General features: G+C 44.3%; 1 protein-coding gene and 1 long non-coding RNA gene across 2 annotated transcripts; both read right to left on the bottom strand.

Moving 5' to 3' along the window:
- Positions 1–533: 533 nt before the first annotated feature.
- On the bottom strand, positions 534–3,053 carry LOC147726861 (zinc finger MYM-type protein 1-like). Its single transcript, XM_086963002.1, has 2 exons — positions 3,022–3,053; positions 534–2,899 (listed from the first exon to the last, which is right to left on the bottom strand). The coding sequence occupies exon 2, from the start codon at positions 2,874–2,876 to the stop codon at positions 765–767; it is 2,112 nt and encodes a 703-aa protein (XP_086819128.1). The 5' UTR covers positions 2,877–2,899; positions 3,022–3,053; the 3' UTR covers positions 534–764.
- LOC147726860 (uncharacterized) lies at positions 3,054–7,548 on the bottom strand. Its single transcript, XR_015309442.1, has 3 exons — positions 7,411–7,548; positions 3,978–4,089; positions 3,054–3,133 (listed from the first exon to the last, which is right to left on the bottom strand). It is a non-coding gene; the product is annotated as an uncharacterized LOC147726860 (long non-coding RNA).
- Positions 7,549–18,252: the final 10,704 nt, after the last annotated feature.

Genomic DNA, 18,252 nt, shown 5'->3' with positions numbered 1-18,252 from the left:
AGCTCTGCAATACTCATCCCTTTGCCACCGCTCTGATCCTGTATTGCTGAAAAGCAGGAAACTTCTCAAAACTAAAAAGAAAAAGCAACAAAAAAAACGGCCTGTTCAGCTGCAGCGCCTTTAAGCTTCCGCACACGTGCGATTTATAAATAAAATGAACATCACATCATAATATTTTTAAAACAAAAAGGTAGACACAAGGTTCTCTTATGCACAGGATGATGGTGAATTATTTTAGCTGACAGTGTATGGTTGACTAAACGTTGCAATTCATAAACTGTTTTCACAGTTAGACAGTTCTTTTGGGCTCGTTATGAAACTGCGTTGTCGATGTTGATTAATGGCTATGGGGACAGGTTAGAGGTCTCTGCAAACAGTGGCGGCTGGTGACATTTGAAAGTGGTGGGGCGTAAAATGAAAGTCGTACTGCACCGTAGCGAGCGAGCGTAGCGAGCGAGCCCGAACCCCTTAAGGAGGGTTCGGGGGGAATTCCCCCCGAGAAAATTTTGAAAAAAGAGTGGACAAATGGTGCATTTTCATGCAAATTTGTGAAAGCAGGAAGGTTAATAAAGCAATTGTGAAAGTGCAGTTATTACATTAATAAAGTGGTGTCATATAACATAGGTAGCTGCTTATTCTTCTTCATCATAACCACAGAGCTTCATAACAGACTTTGAAACACAATGCATTGCTGAGTACCTCACAGATGTATTTTAATAACAAACAAATAAACAGGACGCCAACTAGCAGCATTTAAATAGTGTTCACTTTTTGTAATGAAAATCCGCACGTCTGTTTTTCATGGAAGCAAACTTCTCAATGACTTGACCATTGAAGTCTGGTATTCGTTTAACTAACTCACTCTCGATGGAAAGCATTGCTAAGGCATTCAGCCTGTCCTGTATCATGGTGTTTCTTAGGAATGTTTTTATTCTGTTCAAAGCGGAAAATGAACGTTCCGACTCTGCTGTTGTCATCGGTGTGGTGATGAGTATTTTTAATAAAGTCACTGTTTCTGTTAGTGTGTTTTGCATGTTAAGGTTCAGAATTAAAGCAAGCAAATTAATTGCATTAGTGGCCTGCCGGTATACATGCATTCCATACAGTACAGTTAGTTCTGTTCTCAGATCCTCTTTGTTGAGCATAGGGTAAGCATCAACAGCGGTATTCAGTGCTTGCTCAGGGAAGGAAATATCATGTTTAGCAAACAGATCACTTTTTAGTAATGTGGCACTCACCAAATGCTTTTTAAAAGAAAAGCGTTCCTTTGCCTGCATAATTATAGTGTCACATATCTCTTTGGAAATTCGGACTAGACTGCTGATGTCTTTTCTGCGGTTAGAGAAAGTAGAATCATTTGGCAGTGTGCTGTCTAAATTGTCAACGTCTTCTCTGATTTCCGTTATGCTTGTGACAAAGCTGTTGATAGATGTTTCCACATGGATAGTATCTATTTCACGTTTTTGCAACGTTTCATACAGTGCTTCAACTTTTAGCATTATTTGAAAAAACAAAAACAGCAAAAACTGAAACTCCCTGTCTTGCAGTGTTCTAGCAAAGCCACGGGCCTCATTCCGGCTTTTGTAGTCAAAGTCTTGATTTGCTTCTATGGTGTCAAAACATTTCTCAAGATCAACCCTATATTGGTATATTAGGCGGATTGTACGGATGTGAAAATTCCAACGAGTTGGGCCTCCCTTTGGAATCCTTCTGTTAACAATGGTATGAAGTAACTCCGTTCTTTTGGGGGAGCGTGAGAAGAATGCTGCCATTCCGCCTACATCCAGGAAGAATATCTTTGCCTCAGAGATCTTTCCTACTGATTGTTGCATAATCAGATTTAGTTGGTGGGCATAACAGTGCACGTAATGGGCATTAGGGTAGACATCTTTAATTTTTTTTTGTACTCCACCGGAGGTTCCACTCATTACTGCAGCACCATCGTAGCTTTGTGCAATCAGTTTTTGTTTTTGATGCTGCTCTGGAAAAATGAAGTTTAGTTCCTGTAGAATAACTGAAGAAATGCTTTCTGCACAAGCGTCTTTTAAATGGGTGAATCCATAGAAGCGTTCCACAACTTTGTTGTCACTGTCTAGGTACCGAAAGACCAATACTGACTGTGTATTTGTGGCCACATCAGTGGTGTCATCAGCCTGAATAGCCACAAAGTCTGTGTTTTTCAGCTGTTGTACGATAGTGCTTTTTACAATCTCTAGCATGCACTCAAGCAGTTCATTTTGTATGATTTTCGAGGTGCCCTTGAAGACTGTAGCAGTTGATAGATGTGCTTCGAATACATGGTCTATGCTTGCTATTAAGTCCACAAGCCCTAAGAATATACCAGGATTTGCAGAGCCTTCCGATTCATCATGCCCTCGTAAAGCCAGTTCAAAATCACCACAGAAACGAATGCAGTCAATGATTTTTGACAGCACGTGTCTATTCCTATCAACTGCTTCATTGTGCTTCCGTATATTTGTTTGGTAGGCCTCGCTTAAGTGGGCTTCAATCGGTTTATCTCCCAACATTCCCAGTCTTGTCAGATTTTCCATATGTGTTTTCGTGTGTGCATGCCTCTTTACTTTATCTGACAAATGTTTTAAGTCTTTCACTCCTTTTTTGGTCCAAGGAGTTTCACCACCAAACAGCAGGCAGGGGAAGCAGAACAGAGTATTTGTTGAAGGACATCCTGTAAGCCAATCAACTTTTTTGTACCAGGTGTTTGTGAAAGAACGTGTGTAAGGCTTCCCTCTGTCTAGGGAACGTTGTTGTAGGTTTAGGTCTGGCCGGTGAGGTCCTAATTGTTTTACAATTAGTTTGTCTTCACGTTTCAGTCCAAGGAACGGCTTTGCAAATAGATGCTCTACTGTATTCATGGTGTTACCAATGTTAGTGTTACCTGTCAATAATCAAAGTACAACGTATGAGGTTTGGTGCATGTATTTAGACGCCACCCACCATGTACACAACTTACATAGCCCTTGACTACTAGAATGTAAAATATAGCAGCAGTTTCCTTACCTTAAACACTGGGGTTGTTGGCTGTGTTGTAGCAGAAAAGGAGGTTGGCGTCTCTTCTTCTTTGCTTGATTTGCCCAAAAATTAGTTCGGCAGCCTGAGGCTTTACCAAATGCTGAAAAGCAAATACAACAAAATGTAGTTGTGTCAACCAAACACACAGACTTTTAACAAAAGCATTCAAACTGTAAAATATGGGCAGGCATGTACAGTGGTGTAACGCAAAATGAGCCCCCTCCCTTGCAGAATGTGCTGAAGCACCCCTTAGTGATCAGATCACGATGCATTTCTTTGATCATAAGTGCCTCTTATTACAGAAAAAGTTGGAGACCCTTGGCTTAAGTGATCCACAAAGACTTGACCCTGTACACTGCACATTACATTTGGGTTATACATCAGGTTTCACCTTCTTAGAACAATACACTTGAATTTTACTAAGTGGGCTAATGCAATTCCTTCCATTGACCAGTACACTCTAGGGGGCACACTTTTGGTTCCTATGTGTAGTCTATATGCAGACGACGATCATCTGAATTATTAAGGGACTCAGATCACACTCCTGGAAAGTGGTTAAGCCTGCCTTAGCATTGTTTTTGTAGGCCATGTGGACTTTTAGAAGGTTCACGTGGGCAAGCTGGCATAAGCTCTGTAGTCTGGAGATGAACATGTCACAGTCATAGACATGCCATTAGGAAAACAGACACTGGAACCAGGAGGACAAACGCAAAATGAGCCCCCCCTGTAGCACGTAGTTAGCGGTTGATCTATAAACTATAGAGGTAAAATCTTCTCCAGTGAAAATTAATCTACCTTTGAAACAATACATGCACTATGGAAAATATGCAAGAAATACAAATTCAAAAGAAGACTGAACACTGGTATTTGACGCCACCCACCATGTACACAACTTACATAGCCCTTGACTACTAGAATGTAAAATATAGCAGCAGTTTCCTTACCTTAAACACTGGGGTTGTTTGCTGCGTTGTAGCAGAAAAGGAGGTTGGCGTCTCTTCTTCTTTGCTTGATTTGCCCAAAAATTAGTTCGGCAGCCTGAGGCTTTACCAAATGCTGAAAAGCAAATACAACAAAATGTAGTTGTGTCAACCAAACACACAGACTTTTAACAAAAGCATTCAAACTGTAAAATATGGGCAGGCATGTACAGTGGTGTAACGCAAAATGAGCCCCCCCTGTAGCATGTAGTTAGCGGTTGATCTATAAACTATAGAGGTAAAATCTTCTCCAGTGAAAATTAATCTTCCTTTGAAACAATACATGCACTATGGAAAATATGCAACAAATACAAATTCAAAGGAAGACTCAAAACTGGTATGTTGTTGTTTTTGTCATTGCATCCAGATATAGGATACAACAAGTAACATCATACTTACTCTTATGATATTACTCTTTTTGAATGCGATCATTAAAATTATTATCGTCTAACTTTTAAGTCTACATTGCCAGTGACTATCCACAAGATACGGTACAAAAGGGGGTGATGATGGACGGAAGGCATGGCTTGATTCCGGTCCAGGAAAGACATGGCTTGGCAGTTCGGGCTGGACTGTTTCCATTAGGCACAGGGTCAGACTGATTTGCATATGGCCATGTCTGAACTGGGGTGGCAGAGTGGGCTAAAGAACGATGATGGATTAAACCCAAATACGATGACTGGGTGTGAGTGTTTGATTTGTTCAGATGCTCCGTCCAACACCACCCCCTTTTGTACCGCTTTGTTCGCCATAAGTTGGTTAGAGCGGCAGACCCTGATGCAGAGGTCTGGCCCGGGACCAGGGTTCAATTCCCCGCCTCGGCGGGTCTTGGGCTCAAAAAATTCCACGGACCTGATAATTCTCGCCTCGGTGCCTATTCCAATCATGGAGTCCCACTCTGCAACTCTGGGCAATAGCTTGCTTAATCTCCACAACGGCCCCCACAACGCTAAGGATGCCTGGCCTCCACCTTGGGGGTGCCCAGGAGTGGGCGCCTCACAGGGAAAGCCAGGATGGGTTCCACAGCGGTATTCGTACAAGCGCCTTGAGACCCTTGCGGGTGAGTAGTGCGCTATACAAGTATCAATTTACATATAAGTTGGCAGGGTATGCTCAGACGTGAGTCCCTTGCTCACTTTGTCACTGGATTCAAGCAAGCCTGGCTGAAATGCCAGAAACCGGTCCTAGGAAATACTAAAAGACAAAACTACAACATCTTAGATGATGGCTTACATCCCTGCCTGCGATGCACAACTCGTCACCATGCGGGAGGTTCCTCAGATAGCGCCGAGAGGCCATGTAAATGGCTGGCCGGGATGGCCCAGAGAGTTAAACACTCACCACTGAGAAATGTGGTCGCATGCAGGTCATATATTCGAATCTCTGCATGGCCAACTCATCCTTCTACCCTTTTGAGCTCAGTGAACTGATCAGGTGCAAGTTTAGCTACATAGATTAGAAGCAGAGGAGTTGTGGTAAGTGCTACATGATAAGTCATAACTTAATTTATTATAACAAAATTAACATAACCTAGAGTACATTAACAAAAATGCTTCATGTTTTCATAAAACTACCTACCATGCCCTTATTGCCACGCAGCTGAAACTGACCACACCAGACACCAAAAGCAAGCATTTCAGAGGAAAGTTACCTTAGCTCGAGTTGTTGTTAATTGTATTTGATTGTTTAGGCAGACCGCGAAACCAAATACAACCACAATGCACAGAAATCAGTGGGAGTCCAAGCAACTGATTAATGCATGTGACCAAAATGGTCTATGAGAGCACACGCTCGGACATCTGTTAGCACTTGGGAGGTTAAAAGTGCCATTAAATTACACAGGGGGGCAAAGGAGGGGTGCGTTTTGGGCGGAGAAAGAGAAAAGTTGGGATAACTCTCCCTCGAGAGCTTAATGCATCTGCCCGGGTGGCAAGGGGAGACCAGAGTTAGGGTTGAGGGTAACTCTAAGTGCGTGCTACTGATAGAGCCAGAATGCAATGGCTAATCCCCACTAAAAAATCTTTAACATGAATTTGAAAAATGACCAGAACAGAATTTAACAAAGGTCCCTGAGGCTAGGTATTCCCTTTCACTTGTGCAAGATCACACAATGACATCCCTTCCATCTCCGCATCCGGAAGGCCATACTTCACCTGTCACCCATTGTGTGTCCACTGTTGAACTAAAAACCCTTGGGTAAGTCTTGTTTGGTGTAAAAAGAGGACATTGCTTGCGGGGATCGGTGCCCTTTGAACTCGGCTGGTGTCAGGTGAGCGGCGGTGGGGAGCCCCGGTGGACAATACTGTGCCTGTTCTGACCCGGGACCGGGCGGCTTCAAAATACAATAGCGCCAAACCAGCCCCACCCACTCTACCACAATAAAATGGTGGGAACATAGCCCCGCCCCTTTCCCCAAAACTCAAGGCTGGTAAACCAAATCATGAAATGCTTTCAAACCGGCCTCTCCATTGCACCGCAACCCAATGGTGACAATTAAATCCGGTTCACTTTACCGCAGTAAAAACCAGCCACGCCCATCTCTACAGATCAGTCATTTTAGCAGATGGTGGCCTTGCTGTATATTTCGTGTCATGAAAAAAACAGCCAAAATACGTTGAACAAGCCCCCCCTTCTAAGCACCCCCCTGCCTCCTCTGAATCCCCACGCCTTGCGGGGGTAGCTTGGTGGGGGCAGGCATGGTGCAGGCTTGCATTTTAAGCGACCCCCAGAAAGGCTTAATACCACAGTCTTCTTCAGCCTCACGCGAGGGTCGTGGTAAGCCTAACAGCACACACTCTGCTTGTGCATCTATTTACAGCCCCGGGTTTCAAGCAAACCCCTCCCAGCCCCGACTTTCACATGCAGTTACCACCTGAAAGAAATCGCATACGAGGGGTAAACACGGTATTTGTAAGATCATTGCCCAGTGCACAGCGCAAAACTTCGAATCAGGATCTAAAATGGGCCTGAAAACTATTTCCCCAGGAGGTTTTTACGTCCGACCTCAACTTGACCCGGGCCTCGATTACGATTACCCTTGTTGATTCAGATATGTGCAGTAACTTCTGTAACGTCACGTACTAGAATGGAGTTTGTGGCCAAACTGATGAAATTTACCAGGAGAGACGTTCAGTAAATGTCTGAATGTCTTGTCAGGAGCGATACACACAGCGCCATCCTCTGGTTAAGAATCAGACCCTAGAAAGAAGCAAAACTCACTCTTCCCAGAGGAGCCGGCGGGTCATTTATTTCCTAGCTCATTTTAATGGCCAATGACAGTTCTTCCAACAAAACCTAGTACTGCGGCCACCTCTGGGGCTCCAACCCACCGTATGATGCCAAGGCGGCCAAACACTGTCAACTTAAGTTTAACATTATTTTATTTTCAGGTCCATACCTGCACAGTGCACACAGGTCCAGGATTAGAATCTGTGATCTGTCTCTGAACGCTCCACAGACTCGACGACGGCGACTACACTAGGTGAAGTGAGAGGCCTCAGACAGTCACCAGACGCACGAGTCGACCACGAGGACTCAGGACACCACAAGGAGGAAGAAGGGAAGGAGGGTCTGAGTGACACAACTGTCCTTGGGCCGGCCCGATTTGCCCAGCACCTAGAAATGCCCAATCACTGAATGGCTTAACACTAAGCCACTACAGTGATTGGGCATTGCTTGCCCCACCATGTGTTAGATGTCCCACCCCCGCGGTGAGACACTAGACCGTGAAGACGAGTAAGTCTGTACTGTACTGGGACACTAGAGTACAGTACACACAGTAGCCAATCCTGATGCTGCTCTCTTTAGAGGAGAACTGCTCTCTAAAGAGAGCAGCATCAGGATTCGACTGAGCACGAAAAAAACGCCGCTCTTTTTTTAAGCACTGGGGAGCGTTGCAAACGCGAACCCCGTACTCTGCAGTGCTTGCTTTTCCCAAACCATTTACTTTACTAGCTGCTCAAAGGAAGTCGGGCAGACACCACATGCGCAGTGCGCACTGTGCCGGTGTTCTCCAGTCCAGCGCCACCCACTGTCAGACTCAAAAAGTACATGATGACGACGAGTGAAGCTTCAGCTTGACACCACGCACGGCCGCAGGCGCAGGGCAATAATTATCGGGTAATTTATTCGAGCGGCGCGTTAATTTATAAAACTTTTATTAACGCGCCGCTCGAATAAATTGCCCGATAATTATTAGTGGGGCAACGCCCCACCGCCCAAATGGTAAAACCGCCACTGTCTGCAAAGCAATATGGAAAATGTATTTGAAAACTTCTGTTCGAGGTTACAAGGGAAGTGCAGTTCAATTTCTGGTGCTCTGCTGCAGTTTTAAAATCTGATTTTTCTAGTTGCTTAAATGGATGTAAATTCTGATACTTATATCCTGTCTCCCTATTATGCATTGCTTTATTTTGCTTGTGAAAGTATCACTCATGGTAGTTGAAATGTCACTCTTATTTACATAGCTATCTGAAACCTTGGCAGCTATGAAATCTGTCCTAATCTAACTCTGGCAGGGGCTCTAAAAGGGGTGAAATAACAAAGCGGCCTCATTAACAAATAAATGGTCTTTCAAAGACCTGTAAAGTACTTGGGTGCGGCTGGCAGCTCTGTGTGCACACGGGAAGCTGTCACCTCTTAACCCTCTAAGGAAGGTGAGACACCAGACGGCAGCAAAACAAAACACACTAGTATTTTCCCGTTTTTTATATATAAATACAGATAAAGGAAAGCTTGTTTTCCGTCTGTATTTATATGTAAAAATCCGTAAAAACGGAAAACCGGGAGCCCTAATTATGATGTGGTACAAAAGTAACTTATTTGAATACTTCCATTGTTTGAATAGTTACATAGATAATTTTGCATTGTTGGGGAATGCTCTTCTAGTTATAAATCAAGTGATACCTGTCACTGCACTCCATTGTTATGAACTTGGCTATTTTGTCTATCTCATGCTTAAAGACTGTGATTCATTTATTGCATGTATCCTGCCCTGTACCTATGCTCATAATCTGTAGCAAATCAGCTAATGGCTTCTAGCAAAACATTGTACAGTGCACTGCTTCTTCATAAAGCAATGTTTCTTCGGGAGCTTTCAAACTGAGCTCACGGAATACCGAAATGATCTACTTAACAATTCCAATCAATGACAGTTAAAATCATTAAATATTGAAATTTATATGAAGACTGTGCACCAAATGATGTCTTGCTAGAATCAATTTACTAGTCCACTAAGTGCACCTGGTTTCCACAGGGAAGACTGGGTTTTGCCTGTACTTGTCATTTACACCTCATCTCAGTAAAGCTTTATTGCCATTCTAATATTGGAAAAATTGTCTCTCAGAAGATGGGGAGAAGAATTACCACCAACAGGATCATTTGACCTCAGGCTTTACCCCATACATTTGCCTTCCTTCTAACCACAGAACCTGTTCCCACCTTTGAAGGGTTCTGATAAGGCTACATCAGCTGCATGTTATTTAAAAAAAATTCAAAAATAAACGAAATGATCATATAGACCGATATCGCTACTAAATTGCGATTATAAGCTTTTTTCAAAAATTATGGCAGATAGATTAAGTAGGGTTATCCCAAAGCTGATCCACCAAGACCCAAAAAGTTTTTATTAAGGGGCGTTTTTTGAAAGAGTTAACTTTTTCTCTCATTGGTATTATAGATATGGCCTCTGCTCATAAATCTCCCTTGGCGGTGATTGCTTTGGATGCCGCCAAGGCTTTTGTCCGGGTAAACTGGGTTTTCTTAAAGGCACTCCTGCAACATCTTAAGTTAGGGAAAAACTTTACTGAGTCTCTCCTGTCCTTATATTGTTCTCCAAAATTGTGTGTTCTGGTCAACGGGATATTAACCCAGCCTGTTAAAATAATGCGTGGGACAAGACAAGGGTGTCCTTTATCACCCTTGCTATTTAATTTATACATAGAACCTTTAGCCTGTAGAATTAGGAGTTCGAATAGGATACCCCCATTTGTGTTCAGGGACTGGTCAAAAAAAATGGACTTGTATGCAGATGACATTATTATTTATTCTTCTAATTTGCAACAATCTTTGGAGAGTCTTGTAGAATTGACTAAAGAATTTGGGGCAGTTTCAGGTTATGAGAGAAATCAGGACAAAACTGAGATTATGACCTGGAACTTTAATGCAGAAGGGATAGCCGGTAAGACAGAAATGAGATATTTAGGGGTTAGGATCACCCAAAATATTAAGGATCTTACTAAAGTGAATTTCTTCAAGATAAAAAAAGCAATTTCGGCCACTCTCAGGGGTTGGATGCACTTGCCACTGTCTTTGTATGGCCGTACTAATTTAATTAAGCTGGTCATCCTGCAGAAGGTAACGTTTTTGTTTGAGACTATCCCCCTTGAGTTTAAGAAAGAGTGGCTGGCAAAATTGCAGAGTGAGATAGCCTCATTTATATGGGCATCAAAGGGGTCGCGTCTCTCCTGGAAAAAACTAAGGAGGAGAGTAAGCCAGGGTGGTTTGGCGGCCCGGACTTGCAAATTTACTTGTGGGCCTCTGTTTAAAAAACTGTAGGATGTTGCTGGGTACCCTGACCTCGTCGACGATTGGAGGACTGTTTGGTGTAATGTTAAAGAGCTGCGACTATAAGGATTTTGGTTTTCTTTATAAATTTGCAGACCCTACATTTTTTAAAAAGGTCAGACTTAAGGTCCTTCGGGATTTGGCGGAGATCTGGTACAAGATAAGGAAGTTATTAAAACTATCGTATTATAGTTGTATGGCTCTGTTGTGGGAGTCTCCGGGGTCTCCGCCGTGGACAAAGGATGCTTTGGCTCTCCCGCTAAAGAGGGCGGGCCTAATCCTGAGATGGAAGGACTTGTTCCAGGAGGGCAAGTTGGTGCCTTGGGGCCAGTGTCAGCAAATGTGGGGGCATGTTTTTTCAAGATATAAGTATTTGCAGATTAAGAGTTGGGCCAATAACACTGACAATACAGTTGGTCTTCAAAATGACTTTGAAGTAAAGCTCGGTTCAGAGGGGTCTTCAAGTAGGAGGTGGCCATGTGGTATTGGATGATACTGGGTTTGGATGATGGTCCTTTTCTGCTTCCAGAGGTTTTGTGGAAGGAATGCTTGCCGAAGATAGAGATGGAGAACCAATGGCAAGTAACAATGGCCATGCTTTACAAAATTGTTAAACCTGCAAACTTAAGGCGAAACTATTTGTTTATGATCCACAGGGCGTACTGGTCCCCCCGCAGACTTTCGAAATTTAAGGCCGGCGGCATGGTGGAATGTCCAAAGTGCAAGACCCCCAACGCAGATGACCTACATATGTTCGTGTTTTGTCTGAATATAAGACAATTTTGGCTGGATGTAAGTAGCTGTCTGTCTCAAGCCCTGAAACTTCAGATTGAGGTAAGCCCCGAACTGGTAATAACGGGGAGATATGCTTTAGAGAGAAAAAGCATTAATGATAATGCAAAACTTATTTTTTATGCTATTTTGTTAGCCCGTAGAGAGTTGTGCAAATTGTGGGTTTCGCCACTCTCCCCCAAAGTAATGGACTGGATATTGGCCATGAGATACACTGCAAAGTTGGACATTTCAGATCACACCAAGAAAAGACGAGGTTTTTGGCTACCCTTTACTTCACGTTTTGGGTGAGGTAGTAGTTGGGGAGGGTGAGAAATAATGTAAATAACAAATGAAAAGAAAAAAAATAGAAGTCCGATGATTAAGCCTCTGTCTATCTCGCTGGTAGTTATTTCTTTTTAATCCAGGTCGATACTAGAGGATGAGGTTGAGTCAGTTGGCTCGGAGTGGATGGGTATTTTTAGAGCGGGAAGCTTACTCAATAACAGGTGAGGCTTATGCTTCTTTCCTCCTAGCAGCATATGAGATAAAAAGCCTAGTGGTGGTTCCGTTGGTAGAAAATGGGTGGCGAGTAGGCGAATGAGGATAAAAAAAAAGAAAAAAAAGAAATGATCATAAAAAACCAATTTGAAATGGTACATATAGAGCGTAAAGAAGCAGCCTTAGACCTCTAATGCTTTGCTTGTAAGTTATCTGTGAGTGTCCCATTTTCCTGTTTTCTAATACATCTTCAAGTTTCCACACCTAGAGAAGGATCCTTTTGAAGTCTTTTGCTTCAGATATCCCTTTCAATGTGAGAGGAAACAAGTGAGAAATTAATTAAAAGATCAGTGTCTACTTTGAGGAAGAAATAGCCAGAGCATGGTCTGACCAATGAGCAAAACCCAGGAGCAAAAGCTCCAAATATGCTGGAACCTCTCAGTCATCTGTGCAGCAGTAGAAACGCTTCTAACACAGACAGGTTCTTCCCTGTTGGTTCTCACTCAACACTGGCAAGGCTTTTCAGGAAACTGTCATATCATGAGCAGCAGTCAAGTGATACCAGTGGTGCATTGTACAGTGATAGCTACCCCCCTTGCAGATTGTAATGAGGGGCCGCTAAGGCTCTCAAATCTCAAAGATATTTATTGGCCATGGGCTGAATGGGGCCCTCTGATGGACTGGGGGCTCACATGTGCTGCAGGGGCCTGTGTTAAGCTCCTGGATGGCACTCTTTCTAAGCAAATGTAGATGCAATATTCAGTAGCTTTTGGTGGAAATATCCTGCAGCTCACTTATTGGACACTGTCTGAAATGGGAGTGCCTAATCTTTGAAGCTTTACACTAGTCAACGCCTCAACAATTATAGGCTATGTACGGTTATTTCCTAGTGATGATGTTTGTGGCCCAGGCTTACTGAAAGTTTGGAATGCTTATTATTCCCTAATCATGGAATCCCTGCAGTGTCACTGTTTTTACAGAGAACCGCAAGCTGTTGCCATGTAAAAGATGGCCATTTGCTAGGTGAGTCTAGAAAATGCTGCTCATAATAATTGCCTGTTGATCATCTAAAATGATCTCCATGGACTGAACCGTCATCTGCAGCCAGGGAGCTGCCAACTGAACATCATGCCGTCAAAAAAGCTAATCATAGGTAGAAAGCTTGAGGGCCCTATTAAGGTCAGGCCCAGCTTTAGTTTAAATCACCTCCAAGTTATGCCCTATTTGGAGGAAGGTAACAAAAGTACAACTGGAAGAGTCACAAACTAATCCAGAAATGTTGGGCCTCATTTATTTTTATTTATTTCCAATCTTTATTTCGACCATCCGGTCATAAAAGATACACAGTACAAATAAAATCACATGTAACTCTGTCATAAACAGATAAAACATTGAGTACATATGTTAAAAAGGATCTATGCAGACATAAAAACATCTTAAAAAGGAGAAGCATTTCTAGGTGCTACCCAGCATTTTTTTAAAAGCGATTACGCGTATACCAAACATTAGTAAAGAATTTGGAAAGTGCAAAAACAGTTGGGCCGGAAACATCGGATTTTAAAATCCTGTACATTGGTGCATATTCCCTGCCACCCAAATTCTTTATCAAAGGGAGGAGCCAGTATTTTCTAGCTGCCTTGTAGGCTGGGCAGAAGAAGACCACGTGCAAGTCGTTTTCCTCTTTGTCAGCGCAGACAGGACAGTGCTTTGTGGAGGGAGCCGATGACCAGGAACTTGTAAAGGACCGAAAGGGCAATGTGCCGTATCTCCATTGGAGGAACAACTTCCTAGCAAGTGTGGGATATATAGGGTCCAGTGCCTTCTCAAATCTATAGAGATCCTTGCTTTGCAGGAACACAGATGATAGGGACCCCTCTGGCTGGGTAGCTTGGGCCCTTGCCCTTCTGTGTTCGTGATACAAATTCGCCAGGGACCTCTTGGAGATGTTTGGTGCTACATTCGCCGGCTCAGTCCACAAATCAGGGAGCCCCAGTTCCGCACAGGTAGCTTGAATGTTTTTGACCCAGGGAATGCTAAGCGCCTTGGGGTGATTCAGTAATTCGACCAGTTCCGCCCTATAGTCGGCGAGATCATTGCTGCTCCATAGCCTACGCCAGAAGGCAATGGGTCTCAAGCTTATCTCGTCAGCAAGTGGTCGTATCCCTAAATCAAGCCTCAAGGGGAGGAGCGGAGTACTAGGGGGAAGTGCGGCTATCTGTCTTATGAACTTATTTTCTGTTTGTGACAGGTTCCGGCATGGCATATGGCCCCACAATTCAGCCCCGTACATAGTCGCCCCCCTAGCCTTGGCCTTATATATCTGGATTAAAGCCCCCAATGGGCGGTAGGACGAGCCGGTCATCATCCGGGAGATACCCCCAGTAGTTTGTATTAGTTTAAGGTTTGCCCTACTCTGATGGGGTCCCCAGGTCATGGTTTCGTTGAGGGTCACACCAAGATATTCAAAGGTGGCTACTCTCTCAAGCCGCACAGCTCCCAGTTGTGGATTCGGGCGCTGTTTCTGGCTCGGGTTCAAAACCATTTATTAGGTTTTGTCGTAGGGCAGCGCAGCAGGCCTTCCTGCTGCCCTTCCCTATGGCAAAAGAAAAAGGTCAGGAATGTTCCGTATCTATAAGACACGGCGCATTCCTGTCCTGTTCCCCTGCGCAGGCGCACAATGGGCTGCTGTGTGCCTATGCAGGCACCCTTGCACCATGGTGCAAGGGTGCCTATGTTGCAAGGATGATTATTTTTGGACAGGAAGGGAAACCTTTCTGTACAAAAATAATCACAAGAGGCTTTTCCTCTTATTATGTGTGCTCCAGAATGCAGCGCACATAGAAAAAGTAAAAACAAGGAGAAATAAAGATATTTCTTCTCGTTGTGCCTCCCCTATAACTCCCCTGTTAGGCGTAAGCTTTTGGCACTGTCTCAGATGTAGGATTTCTGGTAAATCTGGGGTTGAGCCCCAAAGCCATTGATGTTGCTGGGAACGCCCACAGCAACACCTATTCAGGCACATGCATAGTTGCTTAAGATTGCGATTCTTTATTTGCAATTTTTAAGGAATCGCAAATAAAGAATTGCAAAACCCGATGCAACAAAAAAATTGCGAAAAAAAAGAATCGCTAAAAATTGCAAAAATTATTGGGATTTTAGTAATTGAAAAATTGGTATTAGCGATTTTGCTATTTGTGAAATCGCAATTACCGAAGTCGCTTTTTGATGCAGCTCGATGACACCAGAACCAGGAAGTGAGCATCACAAGCCTCATTTTCAGTGCACAGTATTAGGGAGAGGAAGGAGCTCACTCTGGGAGCTGAACAGGAGTGGGACTGAGACATTTGAAACACCTGGCTTTTGCAAAAAAAGTTCACAAACAGCAGAGGACAGCCAAGCAGGCAGGAAGAGGAAAATCAAATTTTCTGCAAAAGAAATTGACACCCTCATTGAGGGAGTTGTCCACAGCCACGATAAGCTGTTTGGCAAATTCTCATTAAAAGTGGCATAGCAGGAGAAAAGAAAAATATGGCTCCGGGTCCAAAACAGGGTGAATGCCATTGGGGTGAAACACCGCACCATCAAGGAGTTGAAAAAACAATGGTACGACTTGCGCAGTCGGACTAAGGTGCGTATTGCTGACCGGCTGAAGGAAGCAATGAAGACCGGAGAAGGAACACCGACAGACACTGGGAACACTCCCATGGAGGACTTGGTTGAATCCACAATCCAACCTGAAACTGTTGTTGGTGTGACACAGCTAGACATGTCAGGAGCAGCAAACACATGTGAAGGTAAGATGAATGCATGTTACCATTCTCCTAAATTAGAAAGATAGAACTTCACCTCAGTACAGCACAAGTGCACACTTTGAACATCCAGTACACAATGTATTAATAAAGGGAAGTGCATTATGGGAGATGTAGGCAGGTCAAGCAGTTACAATGACAAACACACAAAAAGGAAAAAAACAATGTAAAATAGTGTAATATATTCACAATTTAATAAGTACAAAATTGATTACTGTGACATGACATCACAGACATAAATTAATGCTGTTTTGCACTGTTAAACCTCACACATGTAGAACGTGTAGAGGCTTAGGATAGTGATTCCCAGGACATGCAAGAAACCAGCGCACATGAAAATATGGACACACCGGTTTTGCCAACAAATCCATCATGTGCCCCAAACTCACAAAAGCAACTGTCCCACCACTGGTCACCATAGATTCTGATGATGAGGCAAATGCAACACCTGAGGCCAGCCGTGGCCAAGCTACTCCCATCCCAAATCCATAAACACAGGTCCGCAGAAGCAATGTCAGAGTCCGGCGTAGAAGAGCTAGATCACTCAGAACACAGCAGGAGGAGCAACCAAATAATGTCTGGGGTGGTCTTGAGGGACAGATGTTCCGTATGCAGCTCCTGCAGACCAGAAACACACGTTCAGTACAGATACAAATTGGAAAAATAGCAGCCAGCATTGCAGTACTGTCCGATAGTGTGCAGCAACTAACCAAGGGTATGCATGAGGGACATGTATCCCAGAAAAGACACCATTGTCAACTAATGCAGCACCTGAAAATCTATGCTAAATCCAACAATAGGCTGGCCACAACAACTGCACTGCTGGCTTGTGTAGGAAGGTGGATACCTAACTATGGTTACCCCAGATTTTTTGCCTAGTGTTTAGCTGGTTTTCGACTTAGTTGGCCTGGGATCCTGCTAATCAGGGCCCCAGGCTATCTGCTCTCACTGTAAAATGGACCCCATGTACTTTAAGTACACCTCCAATTGGATATTGGGTCACCTTATGAGCCCCTGTATAGTGTACCTTAGGTACCCAGGGCATAGGTGCATCCAAGGCCTACCAGGGGCTGACGCATGTATTATGCCACCCCTGGCTGGCCATTCACATTGACACAACTGGCTGATCAGTCAGCTGGGGCAAGGTCATGTAATCAACCCTTGCTTAGGTGTAGTATCCCTATACCTACCTTTACATATAGACACATATATACCTATAAGTCACTCCTATGGCAGGCCTTAACAATCCTCGAGGCAGAGTGCTTGGTTTTATGTGAGATGAGGCTCTAGCATGAGCTGAGCCTGTTTGCAGCTTTCGGAATTATGTCCTTATAGCTGTTCTATGATATAGCCATACCATATACTCTTAAGTGCATTATCATCCTCGTGGTTGAATGCTAACCTTGGTTTAACTTTATCAAAACATGTCGTGTAAGGTGTCATACGCTTTGGAATACTACCCCCTCGCCAGTTCTGGCAACAGGGGTATCATTTTACCCTTCTAGAGGGAGAAGACATGTTGTTCCTAGTAAACCCGGTTAAAGTTAACCAGAGCCTCAGCATCACAAAATGGATGCTGCTGCCACAGACACAAGTCTGACCTCTTGCTGCTGGGAGTCCTTCCAGCGAGGAGGCTTGAACAATAGGTTTCCTGTCTTGGGAGGTGCTAGCACCACCCCAAACAGGCCATAGTGTATTGGGGCAGGGGGGGCTGAATGAAATGAGACACTGCCTGGGGCACACAAGGTATCCCATGCATAGTCTGGTTGTAACCGGTTGCTGGGGCACTCCAGCCCCAGCTCTGGCGTGAAACTGGACAAATGGAAAGGGGTGTAACCACCCCTTCCCTGGTCCCACCCATAGGAGGGACCTAGCAGGTAATCCAGCCCCTCAGATTAGTATATAGGTAGGAGCTGAGTCAAGAGACTTTAGTTTTATCCTGAACTGAAACTTGAAACGAAACTCAACGCCCTTCGAAGTTCTACTGAAGATAGAAGACTTAAGAATCTCCCTTGTGGTCAAGGAGTGACCACCCTGTGCAAACAGGCACCATCCAGCGATCTGCAGTTTGTTTTATCGATGCTCCCGCCGGAGCCTGATCACAAAGCCTGACAAGAACCATACTTCCGGACTTCCCTGAGCCCGATCCACAGTCCCAGCAAAGCTGAGACCCGTGGAGGTGACGAGAGACGTGGGACCGGCCATCTTGGAAAACCTTCACTTTACTACCTGTGCAGCTCCTGAGGCACCCTCGAAGCTGTGCATTGGAGATTGAGAAGCCCCAACCCCGAGCACCTTCTACACCTACGCACAGCCCTCCACACTCCACGAGTGTTGCGTGGGGCCTGCTAGTGTTTTTGTGCTTGATGCGTCTGTCCGGTCGCTTGCCTGTTGGCTAGTGGCCTCTGTGACAATGAACCTACAAATGTCTACTGCTGGCCTGGTTGCTCTAGGCTTGCCCTTGCTTCCCTGAAAAGGAGAAGCCCATCAGACTTTCCTGGTCTGATCCAGAAGCCATCTTAGATTCCTGCGTGGGTTGCCTTAGCCAAGGCTTGTTGACTCCAATCCGGAAGCCGACACCGCCGACAGCAAGG

The sequence above is a fragment of the Lissotriton vulgaris genome, chromosome 3_1 (genome assembly GCF_964263255.1).
Source record: "Lissotriton vulgaris chromosome 3_1, aLisVul1.2, whole genome shotgun sequence".
NCBI classification, from domain to species: Eukaryota; Metazoa; Chordata; class Amphibia; order Caudata; family Salamandridae; genus Lissotriton; species Lissotriton vulgaris.
This window is presented reverse-complemented; position numbering and strand designations above follow the sequence as displayed.